Source organism: Crotalus tigris, unplaced genomic scaffold, assembly GCF_016545835.1.
Source record: "Crotalus tigris isolate CLP2741 ecotype Arizona unplaced genomic scaffold, ASM1654583v1 scf7180000019630.4133010339:1179603, whole genome shotgun sequence".
Lineage (NCBI taxonomy): Eukaryota > Metazoa > Chordata > Lepidosauria > Squamata > Viperidae > Crotalus > Crotalus tigris.
This window is the reverse complement of record NW_024097627.1, coordinates 457,450-484,670: the sequence shown is the minus strand read 5'-3', so window position 1 is coordinate 484,670 and position 27,221 is coordinate 457,450. Positions and strand designations below refer to the sequence as shown.

The 27,221-nt window shown below is 35.9% G+C and overlaps 1 protein-coding gene across 1 annotated transcript; it reads right to left on the bottom strand.

Moving 5' to 3' along the window:
• CRY1 (cryptochrome circadian regulator 1) lies at positions 1-26,810 on the bottom strand. The gene is made up of 13 exons (XM_039363904.1): positions 25,779-26,810; positions 14,267-14,375; positions 13,145-13,287; positions 11,673-11,857; positions 10,599-10,687; positions 8,979-9,119; positions 8,585-8,896; positions 7,571-7,722; positions 7,274-7,476; positions 6,569-6,676; positions 4,027-4,122; positions 3,151-3,225; positions 1-3,066 (listed from the first exon to the last, which is right to left on the bottom strand). Exons 1-13 carry the CDS (start codon positions 25,934-25,936, stop codon positions 2,963-2,965), a joined length of 1,875 nt encoding a protein of 624 aa, XP_039219838.1. The 5' UTR covers positions 25,937-26,810; the 3' UTR covers positions 1-2,962.
• Between the last annotated feature and the right edge of the window lie 411 nt (positions 26,811-27,221).

The following is a 27,221-nucleotide window of genomic DNA, read 5'->3' as shown; positions in this document are numbered from 1 at the left end:
TGTATATATACTTTTTTTTATTAATCAGAGCATCCTCACTGATTTCACAAAGGCAGTGGGAAACACAAGGATGGAACACATTTCATGACAATTTTGTACTTTTAACAAAAATATTGGCAGAAAGGGTTTATATACAGATGGTTTTCAAAAAGTAAACTCTTTAGTATATTTTATACACTGGAAAATAAGAAAACATTTGAAAAGTAAGAGCCTGGAGCATGAAGTGGTCAAAAATTCTGTTCCAAGTTTAAAAAAAAAAATGTGAAAAAAAACCAACATCGTAGTTCAGACATGTTCTATTTTCTATCCATCCATAGAATTTATAAAAGCCTTACATGAAATATCAAAAATAGATGAATATCACTATATCATGAATGCTTATATTTACATTGCAACTAAACTCCTTGTCAACTGTTTTATTTACAAATCTCTATTTTTTTCCTTAGTGAAAGTCATTTAAAATTTTAAAAACCATATAAAAGTCAGTTAGAAACCATACAGTCCAAAAATTCATACTAGTTTAGAACCATTCAGAATGTGTGAAAATAAATGTATGAAAATGCATATTTTAATACAAGCACTCTCACAAAAACTGAAACTTAGGGTGTGGATCCTTCCCTTTTATCAATGCTGTAGAGGCAAAAATAAATCAATCCTTAGAAAATAATTCAAGAAATCTTTTAATATATTTTGCTAATTAGTATTGAAACTAGTTGCTATGCTTGTTGAGTCTGAAAGATTATCTAGTAGTTAGCGAAGTGTATATATTTTTAACTAAAAATACAAACTCTCTTTGGAATATCTGACTGGCAGATGGTAAAAGTGGATTGTAAGATGCTATAAGACTCCAAAATATAGTGTCTTTTAACATTGAGAAGTCCAAAGAATGGCTGGGGGCATGGGCGAACTGGAAGACAAAAAGAAGCAGAAAACAGGCATAGAAACTAGATACAGGGATTTCAGTAAGCAGTTAACACTTGTCAACAGAATGTTAAATGGAAACAAAGCAAGAATGAAAAGGAACCCATACACAATCACGTGAATTAAAAAATATCATAGTTTTATGTACATTTACACATAAACCTACAAGTTTAACTGCATTTACATATATGTAAGTGTGTATAAGACTGCAGCTGAATATTTGCTATGAAAGCTGAGCACAGGAAAAAAATTGGGGATAAACTTATCAGTTATAAATAAGAAAAAACTGTTTTTCAAAAGGCTTTAATGTACTTGAAATACATTAAAGTACCTGAAGTATTTGAACTTTCAATTTAAAATTTATTGGTTTCATGCAATGCTGTATCAAATTAATTTCCATAACTAAACTTTAAGATCTATATGTTTGCAGCAACCAAAAAATCAACCTTTAGGGGTTAAAAATGCAAATACTAATATATTTCAAATACAGAAACCAAAGATTAAGCACATCAACAGTAAAGAAAAAACTGAAAGAGCAACAGACAAGTGGATGCTATTGACTGGATAATGGGGAGTAAACAAGGAAACTGAATTTGTAGAAGAAGCAACGATCAGTGAAGTCTGATTCATATTAAGTCACTAATATTTGGTTCATGTTGCATTACAGGTAATCCTCAACTTACAACAATTCATTCAGTGACCACTGAAAGTTATTACAGCACTGAACAAAAGGAGATAAGATCTGTACTGAAATTATGGTTTTTACATAATCAAAATTTAGGTTCACTTGCACTCAACTGCAGGGGCACTTTAACTGTCCCTATCTCCCCCCATCTATGCCCTTCTTACTGCAAAGGCAGTGAAATTTGCAAGGTAGGGGGAATGCCTGCCTGGTCAGCTGCTGTAGGTATGGTAATCAGAAAATATCCATATACCAAAAAGCAACGCATTGTAGCCATCTATTATTTTATTGGTGAAGAATGCCTTTGTATATCAAGCACAGTCAGAAATTATGCCTGAAGTGATATTAACATGTTAGCTTTCCGTCCCACCTTTTAAAAAAATATAGTAGTATGCTTGGTGGGCATCAAGGTATATCTTGCACCTGAACCATGCTGAGGACCTAGAAAATAGGTTACTCCATCATTGTGTGTCAGACGGTAAAAAAACCCCTCAACAATAAATATTTTATTAACTTTTCTTGACATTTATCCAAAATATAAAGATAAAGCTGTTCAATAGTTTAAGGTCTTCATCTTTTCTAAGATACTATTAGTTCAAAATGCTTTAGGAATCACATGCCTTCCCAAGCTTCAAGAAAGAAGGAATAACCTAAGCTTTTTCTGAGCAAAATGTGTTTGGGAATATGCATGGCTAATTATTCTAAACTGATTGGTAAATCTGCTGCTAATGCACCTAAGAAGCAATGCAAGAATTTAAAAGTTCTAAGAGAAAAATATTTCAAGTTACATAGCTAAATCTATGTGCTACATATACATTAGCCTGAATGCATCTAGATAGTCTATCTTAAGAAAAAGGAAAAAATGAATATAAAATGGAAAAATATTAAACTGCTTAGACTAAAAAGCTTAGGGGAAAGTATCATCTGTAGAAAATCACAACAGATGAAATATTTTTTTAAAACTTCCCACTATAAAAATAAATTGGGATACATAAAAATTAACAAATAATTTCAAGAAAAAATAAATACTGTCCATTACCCAAAATGTTACACAACTAGTGGGTTTCAAGTGAACGTTTTTATCTCTCAGCAAATTCAAAGAAAAAACACACACATTAAATTCACAATTTAATGGAAAAATAGAAACTAGGTGTTGTTAAATGACAATACAGGTCACACTCAGAATTAAGATTATATGACAGGAGTTCTTGGCCACTGCCAAATAGGATGCAATGATGTTTGGTCCACTTCTTCCAAGAAAGTTATGCTCCCAAAAATGCAGCAGGCACACTTAGTTTCTCTTTGTGAGACTAGAATGTAGTTTATCAATCATTTCCTTCACAACTCAGTTTTACCCCATTAATTACTGCTCTGTCGCTGGACTTTTGGACCAATACTTTGAATTCCTTCTTCTGGATTTGGCCGCTTCCCAGTACACCCTCCAATGCTAAGTGATGTTCTTCCTAGAAATTGAAGACAAACATGTACTTTAATGTTGTCTTTGACTTTTACTTAACTCAAAATCATAAAATGCACAGAAATCATACCTTGTTGCATTAAGTGTGTTTTTTTACTGTCCCCATGAGCATAATGTAAAATTCCACTGTTCCCTTGACAGTAACCTATTAAAAAAAAGTGCATTACTTTCTGAACAAAGTATTTAGAAAGCAACATTAACTCTTGTGTTAGTTTTAATAAGTATTAATAAGTAATATTTAGTATTACTAATTTTTCTGTCAGTTTGAAATATTGTACTGAATTTATTAGCTCACATTTTCTGTCACAAATACCATTCTCAAATTATATCATCTTTGAATGTGAAATCTAGCCTTACCCCTAATCACAAGTACAAAATAACCCAAAAAGTATCTGAGAGTGCACCCCTAAGATAGTCACTACAATTTCCTGTTTTGGCTTCCTTGCTTAATAATGCCCCATTCTGTATCTTTATTTAAGATTGTTGGAAAGTAAAGGTTCCCACTTTGTATTCTTAAGCTTAGTTTTTACTATCTAAATCCTAGATATAAAAATCACAGTGTCCTAAGCATACTATCTCTGCATCTTAAACCAAGTATTTCTTTGAATGATTCAGTTATCTGGGTAAGCATTACTCTTGGTTACCATAAAACAATGAAGAGCTGTTATTAGAGGTCTTCATAGCAAAGAATATTGTCATGCCTATCTCACTTCCTTTGATATCAGTTGGACTTTACTATTTTAGGTATAATTAGCTGCTTAGTCTATACTAGTAATATAATGGTTTCCCCAGAGCTATTCCTATTTTTATTCACTATCCTTAAACATGCTTATGCAGAAACTACATAGCTGAAATCAGTATATTTTGATTTGACAAATGGATTTGAGCATCACACTTTATTATTTAAGGGTGAAGGAATAGTGAATGTAGTTTTGAGTTATCTCACCTTGCTGGTGAATTCCACTTGTTCCTGTATGAGTTTCTCCAAGGGTACATGCTTGAACATTCCCTGTATGTCCTTCGCTGGTTCCCATTTGAGTGCCTGAAAGAAAGCAAATCTATATTGTTTTCCAAAATAAGAATCACATAAAAGGGATGTATTTAATATCATGCACAATTTATATTTGTATAATATAAATAAATCTAAATGCAAATTTCACATGTGGAAAAAGTAAGTATACCCTTACATTTATCACTACCTCAAAAAGCTAAAATTAAAAACAGGTGTACCAGATCAGATGCAAATGTTTACCATGTTGTTAGAGAGGATCTGGGAGGTACCCATGTTATCACATAGTTAGCTGGCTGGTGGCATCACAATGCCTGGACTGGAAAAGTTCCCTGAGGCCTGCATAAAGATTATTTAAGATGCCTATGAATTTGGGAAGGGATTTTAAAAGATTGCCAATCATTTGGACATCAATCCACTGACCAGAATATTATCTACAAGTGAAGAAGATTTCAAACAACTGCCAGCATGTCTGGCCCAACCCAGCAAGTTCAGCTCTCTGTTTTCCACCCATCCATCTTTTTGTTATCACATTGATGTATTCTTATTGTGTTCTTTTTCATTTTATTTTATTGTTCTATTATTTTATTTCTGTTTACACTCTTTTTATTTCTTCCTTTTTATTGTTGTAAGCCATTTAGAGCAGTCCCATGGCAAGAACAGATGGCAAATACATTGAATGAATGAATTAATGAATGAATATGACAATGTCCCTAAACATTCCAGTAAATTCACCAAGGAAAAAAAGGTGGGTTTTAGAATAGCCAGATCAGAGCCTGAATCTAAATCCTATCAAGATGCTATAGGGTAATCTGAAATGGGCTGTCCATGCATTAAACCCTTCCAACAATGCACAGCTGAAAAAATTCTGTATGGATAAATGCAAAAAAAAAAAAAAATCAGGCAAAACAGAGACCAGTAAACAGTTACAACAAGGCCTACTTGACATTTCTGCCAAAGGGGAAAATATCAGATATTAGAACCAAGGATGAGACTAGTTTTTCTACAGAAGGAAATGGCATATCAGTTAATTTGATGTTAAATACATGATTGCAAAGTCAACTTTTTATAAATGTTTTTGTTCAATTACATTACCTTTATATAGTGTTTGAATGAGAATACCGATATGTTCTCATAGGTTAGAAAATAAAAAACATAGCTGTAAAAAATTCAGTCATTTTGGGATATTGAGTAGAGAAATACTGAGGAAAGGAGACGGGAGTGGAGTGGAAAGGAAAAGGGGAGGAGCTATCTAGAGCACATGACAGGTAGCATTCCAATAAATATTATATCCTTGTGGTAGTTATTACATGGATGGACAAGACTCTTTTTTGCAGCTATTTTGTAAAATTCCAAAGGGCCTACAAGCCAAAATAATAGGGGAACCCTGTATCATTAATGTGATAGATATATACAGTAAAATGTAAACTTTTTTCCAGCTGAGAAAGATTATTAGTTATAATCGACAATATGCATTTTGTAAGATGCAGAATGAAATACAGTAGTCCTCAACTTGCAACAGTTCATTTAGTGACTGTTCAAAGTTGCTAACAGCATTGGAGAAAGTGACATATGACTGGTTTTCACTTACGACCATTGCAGCATCCCCACTGCCACATGATCAAAATGCAGATGTTTCACAACTGATTCACATTTATGATGGTTGCATTGTCCTGGGATCATGTGATCACCTTTTGCAAACTTCTGGCAACAGAGTCAATGGGGAAGCCAGATTTACTTAACAACTGTGTCCCTAACTTAATAACTATAGTGATTCACTTAACAACTATGCAAGAAAGTCATAAAATTGGGGCAAAACTCACTTAACAGATGTCTCAGCAACAGAAATTTTGGGCTCAATTGTGGTTGTAAGTCGAGGGCTACCTGTATACATCTTCACTTTTTTTTTCTTTTTTAAGGATTCATGCTTATATATGCATTACATATTACTTTAGAGATTTATATGTTATATAATATATTCTGGAGGAAGAAACAGGTAGAAAGAATAGCCGAAGTTATCAGAGAAGTTGGGGAATTGTGCCTGAAGCACACCAACTAAATGTTTTGCTAGTTCAATTCAATCTGGTGCCTAAATGTGTACCCAAAGAACAGACCAGCTAGGATTAATATCTGTGTACTAGTTTCCTATAATTAAAGGCCTGGCAACAATGGACATTGTGTCAAGAAAAAAAAGAGGCAATATCATTCTGAATCCCTCACATTCTTTGGTAATTTATCAAGCTAAAGAAATGTGTTGAAACTGCTCTACAATAACTATTCCTCAGCATTTTAATCCAGTACACCTGTGTGTAGATATTCTAATTTGATTAATTTAATGTGCTTAATTATAAATCTTTCCATAATTGAAGTATTATATAATATTAAAACTTCCGAAAATTTGGCTTATTATTATGTTGGTAGGCAGCCAAATAGATTGTTATTTATGCTTCTTAGTTTTTCTAACATAGGAGTAACTTACCATTTGTACCAACACAACCAGGGAGATTTTCACTTGGAGAATATCCCATTAGGCCTCCATTTCCGTTTCCATTTCCATTTCCATTAGAAGGCACTGAAGCAAGGAGGCCTAATCAAAATAAAATGCAGTGGCCTCAAAAGGAAGTACAGGCTCTTGAGGGCTTCTCTGTGTTTTTGGCCCTCTTTTCAAATGCATATCTTTGTATTTCAGCCAAAAAAGGAGTAGATTTTCTCAATAAGAATTAGAGCATTATTTTTAAAGAATCAATCCCATGCAAATACAGACATTATTTTTAATTCAATATCAATAAAATTGGAACTGTCACTCAGAACAATGAAGACAACAATCCTCCAAATAGTAATTAAAAATGTTAATAATAAACTGATCCTTAACATGAAAATACAGAAAATTCTCCCTAAATAACATTTAACTGTGTTTCTAAAATTAAAGGCCACTGCTTTTTTTCTTTTTTGCAATGTTCTGATCCTGAAAGGACCAGAGCTTATGTGATCTTAATATATTAGCCCTTCATTAATGTTAAAAGTTACAACTTTAAAAAAGGTGAAATTAGAGAAAAGTGCAAAAGAAATAACTTCTCATTCTTCAGTCAGCCAATTATAAATATTATACCAGGATTTCAGCAGTTAAGACTTTCAGGCCAAAAATCATGAAAATAAAAAGTAAATTCAAAGCTTTCCATCATACCCAATCCTCTGTATCGGGATAACTGTTGGTAGATTTGTTTCATCCTTTCAATATTCAATCGACTCGCTTCAGCATGATTTACCATTGGTTTTGGATAATTTACTCCTATTATACATTTTGCAGCTTTCTGGACTCCCTCAGGGGCATTCCAAGGATCATATATATACTTTGCAGGAAAACCTCTGAGTATAGGTAGATACCGTCTTAATTAAAAGAAAATAAATTTTATATCATTTTTATGATTTATCATAATAACCCAATGTAATGTTGCATTTTAAACTGATAATGGTTCTTTACCTGATATAGTCTCCGTTAGGATCAGTTCTCCTGCCAAAGCCCACAGGACAGTAACAATGGAAAAATTGCTGGAAAAATGAGCTGCAAGACAGCCACATCCAACTGCCTGCATTCACGCTCCAGTCTGCATCAAGAAGCAATTCTTCAAATACCTATAAAAAAAACAACAATCCCAAACCACTGAATTAATGTAACTCTTGTATTTATTTTTTTCCCCTCTGGGAATACAGTTTCAAGTAGCAATTTGTTGGCATGCTGGTTTTTAAAATGTCCATGTCTAATCATATGAGAAGAAAGCTGAGGAGAAATACATACTCTATACAGTCCACTTTTGAAATGTGCTAAGTCAGCAGACAACTCATTTATCTGCAGAAAAGACTCAAGGTAGCTTACATATTTATAAAAACAGATAATGCAAATACACTGCTGGAAACATAATATTTAAAACCACTAGCATAAGCAATCAGTCACAATACTACAGGACAATCTAATCCTCAAGATCAGCCTGTTTGTATTCTATTGAACACCTATCATACATGTTTTAATGTGTTAAAGAAAGTTGAGTGTGGGACAGATTAGAGAAAACAAGGAAATATTCTGAATGCACATTATAATGCATAAAGTATTGACTCAACACTAGGTGTTGCTACTTAGCTAAATTATTTTATATTACATAACATTTACTGCTGTTGACAACAGTTATATGCATTTACCCCACTAATTCTGCATTAACTACACTTGCAGCAAACTCCAAAACTTTTATTGCCTCACAACTCAGTCTAAGAGTCTTGGTTACAGAACTGCAAATAAAGGATGGTAAGCTTTTTCCCTTTTTGATTAAAGAAGCAAATATGTCAAGACTTTAATAATAAAAGGATTTACATACCTCATGTTCTGCAGAAGAATCAACCACAAACTATGTAATACAACTTTTCTTAACATTATTTAGAAACAAACTTGAATATCAAATCTTAAGGATAATACCAAAATGTGTTAATTAAAAGATTATTGTACCTTCACTCCTTCCTCCCAGCTAATCCACAGATCACCTCGAGTTAAGAAGCATGCTACAGCATGTCTGGCAAGATGATGGATCCAGCCTTCCTGACGCAGCTGGGTCATAATGGCATCAATCCAAGGGAATCCTGTCCGACCCTCTGCCCACTTGGCCAAAGCCTCAGGATTTTTGTCCCATGGAATCTGCACACATATGGGATTGCCTTCCATTTTATCAAATCGTGGATTATTAGTTGCTGCTGTGTAAAAGAATTCACGCCACAACAATTGGCCATAGAGGGAAAGAGGGGGAGAGCTGTTCTTCTTCACCTGTAAATCATAAGATGTGATTAAAAACTCACTTTTTAATACATGTCTTAAATACCTACTGATAAATATAGTCAATTCATACCTTTTTGTACAAATCTGTTAATTTGAAGTAAAATAGACGGCAAGATAAACAGCCAAAACGTAGATAAGGACTAAGTCCTGTTGGACTTGCAAGAAGGGAATTTGCATTCATTCGAGGGCGTTCAAAGTTTGCTACCCAAGCCTTAAAAAGAAAAAAAGAAAGAAAGGGGTATTTATATTTATTATTTGTTGATATGTGTTTCTTAACAGCATTTAAAAAACCAACCTGGCAACAGCTATGTATCAGCATCTCAAAATCTGAGAATTACTTATGCATAACATTTTTAACTCATTTACATACGAAGTCTTACTATTTATGCTATATTGAAGAGGTTTAATAAATTTACATTGCAGCACTTTATTTCTCCAGCATTTGAACACAAGACTAAAAAAACTACTTTACTGAAATAAAATTGTTATAGCAATGTTCATTCTACAGTGTGAAGTAGAGCTTCTGTGTCTTCAAGGGGTCTATGTCCCAAATTTTCTATTTGATACTCTATGCTGATTTAAAAACCCAAGGGCTACAAAGGATAGATAGATGGAATTGCAGGGGCCTATACAGTATAAAATTTTTAACTGTATATTGATAGGTAAAATTACAGCTAATCAAATATTAAAGCATTCAGAATTATTTCTCAATAAAAATTATAGTATTTCAAACTTCACAACAAGCATATAGAAGATAGCACTCTTCAAGTTTGTTTTACTAGCACTCTGGCTCAATTTTTTTCATATCTCTATAAAATAATGAACTACATAGTTCTCGCTTAATGATCATTTGTTCAATGTCTGAAATTATGGCACTGAACAAAAGGAGTTATGACCTATACCCAAAATTATAAACTCTGAAGTACCCCTCTGGTCACATGATAAAAATTTGGGCACTTGGCAGTGTACCTGCCCTTATAACCCCCTACCTGCCTATAACCCCCTGAATTTGGGCCATCCTGAACAGCAGCACTCAGCCACAGTGCTGGCCTGGGTCTGAAGTATAGGCCTGGGGCCTTTAGTAATCTTAGCCAGCGGCCATCACTGCTGCCACTCAGAAATGCTCCTTTGCATTGATTCCTAAGATGTGCAAGCCTTGGAAAACAGCACAATTGCTCCCATCGGCCAGCACTTCCAAGATTCTGTCACATGCCACTTACTTTCAGACAGTTTTTCCTAATGTTGAGAGGCCCACACAGCTTGTCCAATGCAGCTCCTGGTCACACCAAGTGTTTTTTCCTGAAGTCGCCTCGGAGCCTCTATTGTCAGTGATGGTGCTAGGGCTGAAGTCAAGGCCTGGAGCAGTGGCAGCTGGCTGGCAGCTCTACTTCAGGCCTAGGCCTGGCAGTTCTGCTGATGAGCGCCACACTGCAAGGCTGGGCTGGGGTGTCTATGACTTTGTATTGTATTGCAGGACACACATAATCAGCTCACAGCCTCCCCCATCAAGGAACCGTCGTGCTCCGTGACTGCAACTATGAGTGCCAGGATTGTAGTTGTTGAGCAAAGTGGTCATGTGGGCATCTCACTTAACAACCAGAATAATGTATGACTGATATTCTGGTCTCAATTGTGATCATCAGTCAAGATTACCCTTATACTTGGCAAACAACAAAGGTGAATAATGTACCTTTCTTTCCAAATGTCTTTCCAATCTCGTGAGTGCTTCTGTTTCTCCTCCTGGCCAAACGGCAGAAGGCAATCCATCTGTATCAAAACCTATAATACAGAAACCAAAATAAAATATATTAGTCAAATATTATTAGTCAAGCTGCAGTTTATATAAATTATAAAACCTTAGTATGTTAAACTTTTGTTACACATATTATCAAAACACTGAACTGGACCCAATACTTAATTTGCAAGTTTTGATTACTTTGAATAATTTATTCAGGATTTGTTCCTCAGTGCCGTGACACATATACTGAAATCTGTTATATTATAAATCCTTGGTGAGTTATCAACACCCAATTTAGGAGCAAGTCTTCAAAATTTAACAACCAGAAATATGCTCTTTTTTTCCTCAAAATAAAGCAAATATTTTCAATGAACTACACTACATGGTTATTTGGAAACTCTACTCAATTATAAGTTACATAGATATTCTAGAATACTGCCTATGAAGAAGCATGCATTAATAAATTAGACAGAATCAGTTTCTTATAGACAGTTTTAAGCAACATTTTAAATGACAAGATACAGGTAATCCTCAGCTTACAACCATTCATTTAGTGACCATTCAAAGTTACAATGGAACTGTCAAAAGTGAATTATGATCATTTTTCACACTTAGGAATGTTCCAGCATCCTTGTGGTGACATGATCAATATCCAGACACTTGGCAATAGTTGCAATGTCCTAGGATCATGTGATCCCCTTTTGCAACCTTCTGACAAGCAGTCAATTGGGAAGCCAGATTCACTTAACCACATTACTAACAACTGTAGTGATTCACCTAACTGTGGCAAGAAAGGTCATAAAATGGGGCAAATTCACTTAACAACTGTCTTGCTTAGCAACAGAAATTTGGGGCTCAATTGTGGTCGTAAGTTGAGAACTACCTGTACTATCATTCAGATCCTTGTATTAGGCCTTACTATCTTCTATAAGCAAACTAAGCAGAGTCTCCTACTTATGACCACATATTAGAAGACACAATTTTTTAACAATGGTCGAGGAATGAGGATGATATATCTTGGATTACCTAGTTCTTCAAGTGATGGAACACCATATTTCTCATCATGATCGTCAGAAACTGGGGTGGTACATGTTGACATGACTTCTGCAGTGATAGTTTCCACAGGCATCTCCAATGGTTCCATTCTACTTATCAGAGTTTGGAATCTCTTATAAGTAAGAGGTGGCTGGCCTCCATTTAATTCTATAATTCTACATACAAAGAATTCAATGCCAGTTTATACTTCTACAAACATTATAAATTCATTATGCAACTCTACAGTACATTAATTACCTATATTATGTTATGACATTTACTTCATATTGTGAATAGTTAGAAATATAGAAAAGGCTAAAGGGCAGAACTCATATAATAAATCCAATAATCTTAATACAAATAATTAATAAAATGATCAATGATAATTTGGTTATTCAGCAAATGAATGAACAGATCATTAGAAAGGTTACTTAACAATTGGTTACAAAATAATTACTAAAAGAAACAAAATTTCAGACCAGCATTCAAATATTAAAAAAGCAGTTGAGTATAACTTTCTATATTCTCTGTACATAAATACTGTGGTGAATACTATGGTGAATCTATGTCCTGTGAATTACATGTAGCTCATGTCCTTCTCATGACATCGTCAAAATGAAGAGATGCAGTCTATTTCTATTCCATGTTTTTCACACACACACACCCCCAAAAATTAGGGCTTTAAAAAGGTAAATCCAGGTACTAATGGGTTGTTGGCAAATAGGTCCAAGGAAGGAAGGACATACAAGCTGAACCTCTGTCCCAGGAAAATACATTTTTGCTTTAAGATACTGCAAGCATATGCTGCAAGCATATCCAGCTAGATTTATCCAGGACTACATTATCCAGTTAGAATTACCCTAAACAGCAAGATTGTACTGAAAGAAGCTACTGCTGATACCCTAATTTGGTGGCTGTTACGAGGAGGTGTTGCTTTCCTGTTACAGTGCCAGTTCTCTGAAACAGCTTCCCTATTGACTTCAGGCTTGCCAGTCAAGAAATAATTAAAGACAGTTTTTCCATAGAGATTTTCCCTATTGTACAAATATCACCAAATTTTCTGCTTTGGTTTCACATCTCCAACGTTTAAAATATTTTATTTTTAAAGCTATCCTGACCATTTTAATGTTGCGTTTGTCTGAATCCTGTTACCATGGATGATTTATTTCTCTTTATCATGGCTGTTTTATGTTTTTACTGTAAACTGCCATGAGTCAATTTGTTGAAATCAGCAGTATACAAGTTTCATATGTAAATATAAATGTTTCATAGTGCTTAAATTTGATTGGCATCTAAACATCCATTATGCTACTAAATAATTTTAAGAACTGATATATTACAGAAAATATTGTAATAAAAATGTTGACTCAGAATTATTTTATATCCTCTATCAGTATCAGTATGTATTAATACTACATAAAACATTATTTCCCCCTTTTACACTTAAGAAATTGGTAACTTACTTGTCTAAGTCATATAAGGTATGTGATATTCGTACAATGACTTCCAATCCTGCTTCGGTGGCCAATTTCTTAATTGCTGCATCTCTCTCTTTTCCAAATGGTTCAGAGTCATATTCAATAGAAAGTTTTGAAATATTCCATTCCTATAATTTCAAATAATAATGTGATTTTCAAAACTGCAATTGTCCCAGATCAAGGAAAAAGAAGGAATAACAAATACTAAAATAACCGAACGCATAAAAACAAATGGCTGTTTTCAATAGCAAATGCAGAAAAAAAACATTCTCCATATACAAGCCAAGAATTCTGCTGGAGCAGACCTTAGCCTTCCTTTTTCAAATATAACAGAACTGAACCCCATAAAATAAATATTACATTAAAATGTAGAGCAGTGATCCTCAACCTTTCTAATGCCGTGACCCCATAATACAGTTCCCCATGTTGTGGTGACCCCCAAGTGGGTGTGGCCACCAATAAGAGGGAGTAGGACAGCTAAGGAAAAGGGAAAAAAATGGCGGACAGCATGGTTTGGCGACCCCCGTGAAATGGTCATTCGACCCCAAATGGGGTCCCGACCCACAGGTTGAGAACCACTGATGTAGAGTGATTTAATAACCCTTAGAGAGGTTTAGCCTCACTTTCCTAGCATTAAATAGACTTTACCATTCATAATTCAGTATCAATATAGGATGCCCTTGAGATTCCAAACTATATTTTTATTATTTCCCTCTTAAAATGTCCATATTCATAAAACCGGATTGTATGCAATTAAGCATACACATGGTCACATCATTGCAATTTACAGATGGTAAATATTTATATCTAATATATCTAATCACATTATAATATGAAAAAATAAGATAAAAAATTTAAAAGTAAGCAATTTGACTAGGTTTTTATTTTTAATTCCCAATGTTGTAGTGCTAATCTTGGCCAAATTATGCCCAATAAATATTACACAGATTACTTTTTAAGTATAAGTTGAAAACCCAAAATCCTGAAATATTTTTCTATTCACATAATAAACTTTAGTTTGGCAATTATCTCACTGAACATATATTCCAGAATCTTGTGAATACTTTTGCATTTGCTTCAAGTCATCTTCAAATAATCCAAATTTACCTTGAAAAGCCTAGGAAATACATCTGCAGGCTGTCCTCTAATCACAAATAAACGAGAGTTTAATTTTCGTAAGTTGGCATCCAAGTCCTCAAGACATTGAAGGAGAAATCTGTAAGGAAGATGACATGAAGGAAGTATATTTTTTAAAAAAGGTTTGCTGCAAAGGCAAGATTTGTGCAGAAACAATTATAAACAATCATAATCTATTATCTTGGTTCTACAGATTACAGCCATCACACAAAAATATATTGTGGTGTAAGTATATGTATGTAGCTTCCATAGTATATTCAGAAATCCTTAGAGACACTGTCACAGATGATGTAATAATGCTGTGATTATACAAATAGAGGATTACAGCTGATAGTGTGCAAACTTTGATAATGATGTATAGCTATTCCAAGTATTTCAGCTCAATGTACATTACACACAATATAGAATTACAATTCTGTTTCCTCTTAAAAATAAAAAAAATGTTAATTGGAAATTTCTTATTGTATACTGATACTATACCATGCATCTGTATTAGGCTCCAACTATGCATAGAAAGATCCCTTTGTTTTCTCTTCTCTTCTTCATCCTGTCCCTAAAACAATATGCTCCCTATTTGTAGTATGTTGGTGTTTACACTGATTCAACTCATTTTTCAAACATTCTTCAGTTGCACTCATAGAAGTTCCGCTATTTTAAAGTGACTGCCTAGGAAATAGCTATTGTATAAAAATACTGATTCTAAGGGTTACACATAGAAAACACTGGCTGTCATGTAAAAAAAAATTTAAAGAAAAAGGCAACAGCAGTCTCTTAAAATGTTAAATACATGTTAAATACTCCTTGTGTCCTGTGCTGCTGATCTTCTTGAACCACCACCTCTGCCCCATCTCAGCAACAGGTTGTTTACTAGAATTGTACAAAATCAGTAGTATAAAGCACCTTTCTTTAAAACAGTAAAGCAGCTATTCCTTTTTTCCAATTCATGAAGAACTTTGTAAGCTGCTCCTGAGTGTCACATATATGCAGGTGCATGACTGCGTATATGTACACATGGCAAATTCAATTGGAGGGGCTACATAATACACCCCTTTACTGGGGTGATGAAAAAATTTCTGATATGTCAGAAAAATATGGCCCAGTGGCCAGATAAAGTGAACTGACATCTGTGAATAGCTTCCCTTTTGCTATGACTTTACTATTATTTACATGGCTCCGTTCAAGACAATTAAGTAGAATATTAGGTCTTGGAGGCAGCAATGTGATTTGGTGGCATACAAATTTCAGAGACTCTGAAATCCCTACAAGGAATTCCCATCTGATCATGGAGGCATCCTTGGTCAAGCTCCAGGTGAGTTGTGTGATAGAAAAAAAAGTTCTGTTGATTTATCTCCCAGACTAAGTAGTTGGAAGAATAGACTATTTGTCCAGTACCAAGAATACCACCTTAATTTCTCATGAACCAATACTGTAGTATGCATCTGAAAATGAACAAAGGCTGCCACTGCTATTGCTGAAGCGTTGACTTTGAGAATATACTCTGATTATTGGGCATTCATGAATTGCAAGGGATTTAAGCTAGGAATGAAAGTATGCCTGTATAAGAAGATACTGCCAAACTGATCTAAGAAGCTGATTATCTACAATAGGCATCTATAGTAATACATTTGGTAAATTCTGCAGTTGTCTTTAGCCTAAATAGCTCCAATGTTAGTGTAAGGATTAAGAAGAAAAGCTTTACTTTTTTGGAAAACAGCAAAAGGGTGGACTAGAATGTGGATCCTGGAAAATTAAGGGGCTAGATGGGGCTTGAAAAAAATATTACCTGTGAGGTTTATAAAAGAATATATGAGGTCTTTAAAATTAATTGTTAAGAAATCCATTCCCTTCCCCCCTCCCCAAAGTTTTCATGGAAAATGAATAGATGATAAGAAGGAAATTAAAGAAGAGAACAAAAGTTTATTCTTAAAGGATAAAAAAAGCAACACTATTTGGATATAAAAGATATTAAATCTGTTTGGGAACAATATACTCAGAAGTTACTTACAATAAGTTACTTACAAGATAGATACTATGGCAAAGGATATAGAAGAACAACAGATTTCATTGCATAAAACAGAGACTGAAACTGATTTGAATGTGGATTTGGAGATTTAAAAAATGCTGGATTACAAAAGTGAAATGGAAAAAGATGCTATTGTTTTGAAAATGGATTTAAAAATGCCAGACTATAAGAGTGATATGGTAAATGATGCCAAAATGGATTTATAAATGAAACCAACTGAAGTCTTAATAATGAAAGAGGACATACAAATAATAAATCAGAAGAGTGACTTGGAAAGCCTTCTTATCTTGAATTTACAAAAGGAATGCATGAAATCAAGGAAACTCTTTCTAGGAAGAGACAAAAGAGGAATTACAGTACTCAAGCCATTTCTGAAAGGAGACAAAGAGAAAGAAAATGATAAGAAATCAACTTGTGGGACACTACTTGATGTTGATGGGATTAAAGCTCAAACTTTTAAAAATTAAAAAGATTTATAAAGTGAATCTGATCAAGTTAAAATATGTATTTTGTAGTTTCTGGTAGCTGTTAAAAGGATTTCCTTTTTACTAGAACTGAATGAGGAGACTTTAAAGATCTGTTATAAGTGGGGAGATTTTCTTTTCTTTTTTTAGAGTGATGGATAAGTTTGGATTATAAAATTGAAGTTTTTAATTAAGATTAAAATATGTTAATAATTTTGGTAGCTCTTAATAAACTTTTGCTAATCAGAACTAAATGATGTCTGTTTGCCATTTCATTATTGATAAGGGGTGAGATGGCAAGAAGAGAGTTTTTTAACTGAAATAGAGAAGGTATACTGGTTATTTTTTACATACATGTAGTCCTCAACTTACTACAATTGAGCCCCAAATTTCTGTTGCTAAGCAAGACAGTTGTTAAGTGAGTTTTGTCCCATTTCATGACCTTTCTTGCCACAGTTATTAAGTGAATCACTGCAGTTAAGTCTGTAACACAGTTGTTAAGTGAATCTGGCTTCCCCATTGACTGTCCATGTCAGAAGGTTTCAAAAGATGATCAAATGACCCCGGGACACAGCAAAGGTCATAAATATGAGCCAGTTGTCCAAGCATCTGAATTTTAATCACATGACCATGGGGATGCTGCAATAGTCATAAGTGCAAAAAATGGTCATAAGTCATTTTTTTCAGTAATTTCAAATGGTCACTAAATGAATGGTTGTAAATTGAGGACTGCCTGCATCTTTTTCTTTTTTCTTTTTTTCTATTAATTTTCCTTTTCCTTTTATATGTTTTTAAGTTTGTACTTCTTTTAACTTTGTATTTGTAAAATTTAACAAAATTATTCTAAACAAATAGAATCTGTGTGGCAATACCTTCACTATGATGATAGGAAGCAAAACAGCTCTATATAAGATAATAAACAACTGGCCCTAATTATCTCTCTGCCTGAGCTAAGGTGCAATTCAAAAGTTCAGAGGATAGTAAATCTTTTTTCAGTAAACTTTTTTCAGAAAACTACAATATGTCCAACATAAACTGTTGGACACAAAATTTATCTTAACAGCACAAAAGATCTGGAAAATATTGAATGATGCTAATAAGATATTAATCAAAATAAAAGAAATCTCTATGTATTGGAATATAAGATTCTGCTCTAATAACTCACTTTACTCCTAACATAATTTTTATTTTAAGCACTATAAAAAGGTTAATATCCAAACTTGGTTTTCTCTTTATTATTTCAAGATGTTAATAACATCAATCATTTGAAAATATGATGGCCAAAATAGGGAAAAGAGAACATCTACTGTAATAAGATAAATATATATCATTTCATCCCTCAAGTCCCTTAAACTTTCTAGAAAAAGACAGCCAGTTTAATAAATCTTTGCTATTATTACCTTTGGTGTGTCTCTCTTATCCAGTTTTGTTACATGATTTCTAAAAGCTTATTTCAATATGAATCAACAGGAAAGTTTTTTAAATAGGCCATTGCTCTAGCAACCAGCAGGCTGTTTGGACTGCTCCCGTCACAATGACCTACTTTAGAGATCATGCTACAACACACTTTCATAACTTGAATTTCAAGTTCATCACCACAGTGTTTTGAAGAGATCAGGCTGCACTTCTAAACAAAATCAGACATTTGTTAAAAAGGAAATAAAAACTTACTAAACTAGTCTACAGTATTTCATACAACTGCATCTATAAAGCTTAACCAATTTAAGTGCCAAATAATACAGTAAAATGAATTATTGTACTATTGATAGAATGTATTATGAAGCTTTTCCATTCATTATTCCTCCATTCTCACTAACATATAATCAAAATCAACATAGTTCTAATATCTGCAAAGACATAAGATGTCTATGATGCCTATGAAGATACATACTAATGATGGCTAAACCTGGTTAACATCATAACATCCACTCAGGCATCCCTTTAAAAACAAAACCTTCTCAAAGCCCTCAGGACATTTGGGCTTTTGAAAGCCTATCTGGGCTAGAAAAGGTCATGGATCCCTAAATAACTCTTCTCTCACACAATTCTACTCTGACAACCTAACATAGGGCTGGATAATATTTTAGGTCCAAGAGATTTACCATGTGCTAGTACAGACCATTAGAAATACACATATTCGGCCCACTAAAATATATGGTGGAAAGAAAACTCTGGCTCCTTTCACAGAGCAAAAATGGGAACAAAACTGCTAAATTTTCACAATTGTCAATGGTAAATGCAGCTATTTTTACTTCAAAGATCACAAAAAGGACATCAACGGATTAAATGTAGTTTACAGACCTACATTTACTATAATACGCCAAGATGCAATAAAACAAAAATCTTTTTTTTTTTGTTGGAGAAAAGTGCAGGATGTGGGAAGTTTTGTCCCAAGCAAAATTCTTAGGGCTGGTTATGAATTATTAAAGTCTGATTGCTAAAATCAACTAAGTTGCAACATAACTTTCAATTATGAAAATATGGGCAAGAAAAATATATCCCATATATATAACTGACTTTCAAATAATTGAATAAAAGGTTAATTTCCTCCCAGTTTGTATCAATCTTAGCAAGAATAAACCTATTCTGTATAAATAACCTAAATTGAAATCTATTCTACCCAGACTTGTATGGTTCTAATCCTGCTCTTGAAAGGTCATGTTTCACCTGCATAATGTTTTTAAGTCAGCAGCAGAATCATAGCAATATTTTGGTATTTTTACCCTGATATAATAGATATGGATACATACTATAAATATTTTTATTTCAGTAGTAGTGACTTGTTTGTTTATCAGTTTAATACAGTATAAAATTGCTTTTAAATTGAAAATCTGAGTCATGTAAGGAAGTTTGAGCTCCTTATTTTTGTCTAATACATTGTTTCTCAACCGTGGCAACTTCCGGTTATGTGGACTTCAACTCACAAAATTCTAATCAACAGCTATGCTGGCTGTGGATTTCTGGAATTTGAGGTCCAAATATCTGGAATCTATGCAAAAGAAAGTACCTTCACTGGTTTTCTTTTAGCACAGCTTTCCAGAACAAAAACTGACTTATATGTATATACTTACTATGCACAGATGCTATATGACACAGATATATAGTTTGTGACGTGCTTGGGGCTCTGCTTTAGGACATAGATATGTAACTGAATTAAGAACCAGGAGAACTGTGCATCCTAATACTGTCTTGACTTTTTCTGTGTCTAAGCAAGAAGCATTACTATTTCAATCAACTTTTCTTTTTCTCAGTTTATAACAAAATCTAGTATTCAAAGTACACATCTTGTCTATTTAAGTATATTCTATTTTAATCCTCACTAATGAGTCAAAACCCCAATTTTCTTCAGCCTTATTCTAGCTTTCTTTCTTTGCCAACTTGCCTTCCATATCCGTGATTTTAAGTCATCAAATAGTTCTCCCTGTTATTATATATGTTGTTTGAGATAAAAAAGGCCATCCAGTCTCCATTTTTTTGGAAGGACTAACAAATCGTCTCTCTATTTTTTCCATCTCGACATAGTTGTCCTGAAATGTTTATCTTCCCTTTGGTCTGTTCTTCTTCTTGATCCTCAGGTTTCTTTTGGTTTATATAGAAAGTCTTTTCCATTTTCAGTATTGTCAGTCCCTTTTCCAGTTTTTCCGTTAACTGTGTTTGTCGATCAGTTGAATCTTCTATCATAGTATTTAATTGTTCTTCTATTATATTCTGTGTAGTTGGTTCTTTAGTTGTAATCAAAGTTTGGGTGCGTATATCTAGGCCAGTGGTTCTCAACCTTTTTAATGCCGCGACCCCCAACCGGTCGTAAGTCGAGGACTACTCAACTGGTGCAGCACCGTTTGCAGAATGGGACTTTTGGCGGGCTCAGCAGGGCAGAGACAGCCTGGACAATTCCTATTGGCTTTTGAAAGCCAATAGAATTAGACTCTATTCAAGAGAGTCTATTCTATTGGCTTTCAAAAGCCAATAGAATAAAAGGGAGCAGCACAGCTAAGGAAAAGGGGGAAAAAATGGCGGACTGCGTTGTTTGGCGACTCCCGTGAAATGGTCGTTCGACCCCAAATGGGGTGCCGACCCACAGGTTGAGAACCACTGATCTAGGCTGATATCTTGTTCTTTTCTGCAGCTTCTTATTTCATCAGTGGCTATAAGAACAGTTTCATAAATTGCTTTCAATATAAAAAGAATCTGTTCCTGATCTTCTTCCATGTTCTCTTAGTGGTGTGTTAAATTAAAAGCTGAAAATAATTTTGTCCCTGAGTATAAAACACAGCTGGGCTTCTCACAGCTGATATCTGCCAAGGTTGCAAAAGTCTTATCTATAGTTTGGGCTTCAAGCCAAGTTTCTTTTAGACCATAACAAGCTGTAATATCAGTTTTAGCCACAAGATAATAATGATGATGATGATGTTGGAAGGGACCTTGGAGGTCATCTAGTCCAACCCCCTGCTCAGGCAGGAAACCCTATACCATTTCAGGCAATTTACCAGTATATGATTTGCATTCTGACTTTCAATCACAGAGTTCAAGGCAGATGTTGCCCACACCATTTAAGATTTTTGGTTTTTTTTACGTCCAAAATTGTTATAATCCTTTCTCAATTTTACTTTTTTGTAAGTAAAAAATCCAAATCTTCAATAAGAATAAGAAATCTTTTAGTCCTCAAATTTAAAAAAGATAAAAATCCAGTTAGAATCAAGTTATTTTTTCAGTGTTTTAAACACCCCTGGATAGTCAGTCACCACTGCTTTTGGAGGGTGGGATAGAATTTCACTTCCCTCTCTCCACAGGGGGGAAAATACTTTGGGCAGCTTATATAGGTGGAAAAAATAATTATGATTGAAGAGAGGTTCAGATCTCACTCAGTCTCATCCGTGCTGCTTTGTAGGTGCCTGGTGGTAAATTTGACTTCGGCTGTCTGCAGCCTAGTGACGGGACATAATTCTATGGGCAGTCTTTCCTCCGCTGGTTTGGAGGGCTGCCTCGGATTGAGCAGAAGGGCTACCGCCCTCCTGCGATCAAGCGGGGATCCCCTCCTTACTTGTCGCCCCTACAGGGTGACTTTCGACCCTTTCCAGGGTCCTCCAGCGATGCGAAATCGAACGTGGAAGACGGAGCTCACCTTCTAAATGTCCGTGGTGGCTGCATCAGCACACTGGAAGTCCTCAATCAACTTCTTCTAACCTTCAACACATAGCACATCTGCAATCATTCAATTATTGGTTTGTTTCAAACCAATAACGTGACACACTAGGAAAAAGCAAAAGTTCCCTAAATTTCTGCAGATCTGGCTTTGTCCCTGGCATTAGAATTTTAGAGCTCATTGTGATCTTTTGATTTTTATTTGTATGAGTTTGTTTTCTTTTACATTATATATTGTTTTAAAATAGTCAGCTACTCAAGTTATTTTAGAGTTGGGCTCCCTTGAAATAAAGTATAAATAAAATATTCATGAGTGTATTTCTCCATAAGGGTACCTCACCTTGATTTCATTTTACGCTTTTCTAAAACCATTAAGTGTTGAGGAAGAAGCTCTTTTATTGGACATTTAACATTTTACAGGAATAACTCTCAATAAACTGCTAGTTGTGAGGATATTCCTAATTCTATACCAAATATATATATGAATATGCAATAAATCTTAAGAAAAAAGAGCACAATATAGAGATGAAAACAGATATTTATTTATCACTTCTAGGCAAACTGAGGGCACAACCTACCTGCAGTGTTGAACTGTAATTTTGTGCCCCCTGGAGGATTCTATCACAATTGTGAAAACTGATTGCAATTTTCCACTTACATTTTCCTGGTGAATCATACAAATTGCAATTTCAGAACCTCACACAACTATTCCAAGATCACTTAAAAATAACAACACATCTTCTCACTACTTGGGACAAAAATTTTAGTTCAATTCCTAAAATATAATTATTCTTACTTTTGAAAAACCAGTATTTACAAAAAATAGGTAGTTTTCCTTACATGAAATTTCTGCCTTGTATTTAATTTCCTGGGCAATTTGTTTTTGTGACTAGCCAGACTCACATGGCAACAATTTCTTCAAATTCTGAAATATGTAGGACTGATAATTTCTGTTTTATATCAATAAGATAAAATAATTGATATTTTATTGTACCTGAAGAACTATTTTTATATCAAAATAGAACAATAGTTTATAGACTATTTAGTAAATAAAAGACATTTTACATAAGAGTCACATAAACCTTAACAGAACATATAACACAGACTTCAAGAAGGTAACTTGTTGCAAATTTATTTTTCTTAATTTGTTAATGAAGAAATAAGGCCCATTCAGAAAAAAATGAGTTACACAGTAAAATATCTGAATACTGTACTAGGCTTTCACAATATGAATACCATCACCTATGCTAGAGGAAAATAATGAAAAGAGGTCAATGATTGCTATATGTCACAGCAGGCTAGCAATTATGCACAGCATGTCAGTAGGTCAGCTATAATGAAATTCATTCATAAGTTTAATATGAATTTTGCACACATCTTACATCACAATGTTTCCAATATACCTCACTTCATCATGCCCAGAATTTTTCTATACATTCTAAGCATTTCCTCTTCATTTACCTCTTTCTCCAGGATACTTTCAATTGCCAATAGCAGTGTGCAGAGGGAAAATAAGATACAATTCTTACTAACCTGTGAATGACTACTGAATGACCTATGAAAGCAACCCATTGACATGTGTTCAATCTCTTTCTCTTGGTCTCCCTAATAGTGAGAGGTCTCAGGCAATTCCATCCACAATTTATTGTAACTTACAAACCAGGAACACTATCTGCATATAATGCTAATGATGAATGAATGAATCAACTGCTGAGAATCAAATTACAGCAATCAAGCAAAATTTATTAGCATGCATACTTGTTTCTGAAAAATTCAGAATCCTTGGAGGATTTCAAATAAATGACATTTAAGTGCTTAACACTGGATTTATAAAGGCCTGAAAAAAATTCTGGATACTACAACCAGGTAATTACTGTTAGTCACACAAGAGAGCTGCACAATTCATGTTATGGAAAATAGCCTTGTTTTTTATTTTTCTTGCCTACTGGCTACTACTGCTGTTGCCATTATACAAGTCGTATAATACTGATCATTGTTAGGTCAAAACAAAAAGAAAAATGTTTTCAGACTTTAAAAATATGGTATCCTAAAACCACTGAGCCTTAATAAATATCTGAAAATGATTCACACCTTGATCCTTGCTTTAGAATGTTTTAAAATATTCTACTGAAACTACCAGTTATACCCTGATCTGTTACACCTCAAAAGATGCCTTGCATCATTGGCAAAATTGTCTATACTAAGAATGGCTTTCTAAGATAACACTTTCCTGAGATTGGCAAGGATTAAACTTCTGACTGGTACATGCAAAGGAGATGCTCTACTGATGAACAATAGCTATACTTCTGCTATTATTGAATATCTGCTTTCCATACCCCTAAAGGAGTATGTTTACACTCACTGTGCTAAATTAAATCTATAAGACAGCATGTATTTAATAATTTTACATCTTTTTTAAAGTAAAAAAAGAACCAAACAGCTAAAAATAAGTTTAGCAGCATTATTTCCAACTAACAAATGTTGAAAGGCATGGGTGTTTGAAGCTTTTACTTGATCTAATTTTGATGCAGCTCACAAAAGCTTGTATTTTTACTCAATACACTTCTTATTAAACACTACATTCAAACAGGTGCATCCAATGTTCTACTCCAGACATGTCAAACACAAGGCGGGGGGGGGAGGGCGGGGGGGCACAAAGTGGTTTCATGTGGCCCGCAAAGCCATCCTGGAAACAGTGAGGGAACGGCCCTCTGCTGCCTTGGCCCTGGCCCAGGCCACCCGGGAGCCAATGTACAATTTTGTGGTGGCCATCTACGTTGAAACACATTCAGTCTTAGCTCCACAAGGCTGTCTGGAAACAGTGAGGAACCAGCCCTTGCTGTGTCAATCCCACCCCCTGGGTGCATGCTGGGGAGGTGTCACCCTTTGTGAGGAATGAAGAAATGTACCATCACCTGGAAGTGGCCAGCAAATGGCCTTTGTCTACTTCACATATCCGGCTTGAACGATGTAGAGCTGGCCATGCCCACTGAATAGGCCACACCCACTTCATCCACGCCCACCCAGTAGACTGCACCCATTCTGGCCACACACACACACACACACACACCAAACTCAATACTCGTTATGAAACATCCAATTGAAATGCATGTGTGTGCATAGCAACAGGAGGGATTGCATATGTCATTGTTTCTTTGCTGTCAGCATTGAGAAGGGACTGGAAAAGATCCGATTAGGAACATTACAGGGCATGGCAAGCAAAAGTAGAGACAGCAGTGTGACCATATATATATAAAACTAAGCTACAACTAAGTGTCTTTTACAGTCTTTTACAGTGCAAGGAAAATAATGTGGAAATCAAGACACAAAATCATCTCTTATACAATTTTCATCTCATGGGGGCTTGGTAAATGTTACCCAGGTCTATTGTCTCAAGAAATGTGATTATAAACATCCATTTTGGATCAGCGAAAGGATTACAGAGCCATTTGACTCATGCAAAACCTTTTAACATCTCCAACACAAGCTACCTAATACCAATGATTTGATATTAATCTTCTAAGCATTTTCTCATGCCCTAAGGAAAAGCCAGGTTAGCCTTTTGCCGTTTATGTAACCTTTTATGCCTTTCCTAGGAGACAAGGGCTGAATTCAGAGGAAAATAAGCGCACATCAAGCCCGTTTCACCGAAAGCAGGCGGGCGAGAGTCACCATCCCCCTCCCTTCCTACCGAATGCTGAGACGTCAGAAACGATTCCTAAGGAGGCCGCGGAGACCCGAGGTTGTATAATCAGACGCCGGTGCGCATGCGCATTGTCTTCGAACGGGGCTGAGAAGCGAACAGCTCCGTCCAAGGAGCCGCCGCCTCCACCTCCGCCTCGTGCCCACTCACCTCCACCGGTTGATTCCCACGTTGGAGGAGCCCGCAAACCAGGGGTCCAGGATGTACACGCAGCGCACCGTATCGGCCCCCTCGATGACTTCCCTCAGCGCTGGGTTGTCGTGGAGTCGAAGCCCCTTGCGGAACCAGTGCACCGAGTTCACTCCCATCTCTGATAGGCGGCCCAAGTTGTCCAGTGGGTCGGCTCGCCAGGTGGAAGAACGTCGCCGGCTGTTCAGTAATGAGTAAAGTTGGCTTCGCGGCTCATGTCGGGATAGATCCCGCTACTAAGGGCCCGTTCTCCGGTCAACCCGGGGGCGAGGCGAGAGGAGCTGAGGGCGGAAGCCTCCGCTTGAGCGCGTCTCTTAAGACCCGGTGGAGGCAGCGGCTCCGGCGGTGGAAGCAGCGGCTTTGGTGGAGATGGCCGCCAGCGGGAAACACATCACCCACTTTTTCCTCGCCCTCACACGCCCACTCACAGCTGGGGAAGGAGCCCCGCAACGTTCCGTAAACGCGGCGGCAACGAGAGGGAGCGGCTCGGTCGCGAGGCTTCCTCCTCCAGGCTTTTTCCACAAGCGCTGCCTTGCTTCGCCGCAACCCAAACACCGCTCTCTCCTCGCCGATCGCCCTGTGACTCCACGCAGCTCTGCTGAATGACTGGACAGCCGAGCCCCACCCTCTTTTCCTCATTGGCCGCCGGCTCCACGTGATCGCCACCACCTCACGTTTCTCAAATGTGTTTTGTCTGGTGGGAGCGGTGGTGGGTCTCGCCGAGTTCCAACGTTGCCATGGCGTTATGCAAGACCTGGCCCGAAGGAGGAGGCGGGAGCGAAAGTGGGCGCACTTCTGAAGGAAGCGAAGTGCGGTCTCGCGAAAAAGCGAGGACAAAGAACGCGGGGGGCGGCTGAGTGGCTCCTCTAATCACGCCCTCTGTCCCCAGAGGGGGAAAAAAAGTGTGAACACGGGGCTTGCGAGGAGGTTTGTATGCGAGTTGATTAGGGCATTCAGACGAATTCGGCAAGGATCCGTGCATAATACGCACGAGGAACCAATGTATCTACTTAATGCCCCCACCTACAGAGAAAACTGCGGGTCCGCTTTCTTTCCCTCTCCGTCCCCCCCCCCTCCGTGTGTCTGTATGTGTTTGCAGACGATCAGATTAACTGCCCCTCACTTGGAGGCACATGATACCTTAAAGACGACTTTCACCGATTAAAAACAAATAATACAATAACCAAAGTCAATTTAAAGAATCAGACTTGGAAACTCCGTGGACGGGAGGGGTTTGTGTGCAAACATACATAGAGACAATACAATAAATGTCTCATAACTATGAAACGTGATTTAATATAGCAATGGACTTCGTCCTTATGGAGAAGCTAACAAATATCATTACCTAATATTGTGCACAAGGAGTCCATAATCTCAATGTAAATAATGAAGATACCAATATTA

Bases quoted from the DNA above. Each gene is read 5' to 3' on its own strand.
- CRY1 (XM_039363904.1), bottom strand. From the start codon at position 25,936: ATGGGAGTGAACTCGGTGCACTGGTTCCGCAAGGGGCTTCGACTCCAC. The intron at 7,477-7,570 runs GTAAAGAACCAT...CTTTTAATTAAG, and splicing joins CCTAACGGAGACTATATCAG to ACGGTATCTACCTATACTCA. The intron at 4,123-6,568 runs GTAAGTTACTCC...GCTTTCTTTCAG, and splicing joins TGGTTGTGTTGGTACAAATG to GCACTCAAATGGGAACCAGC.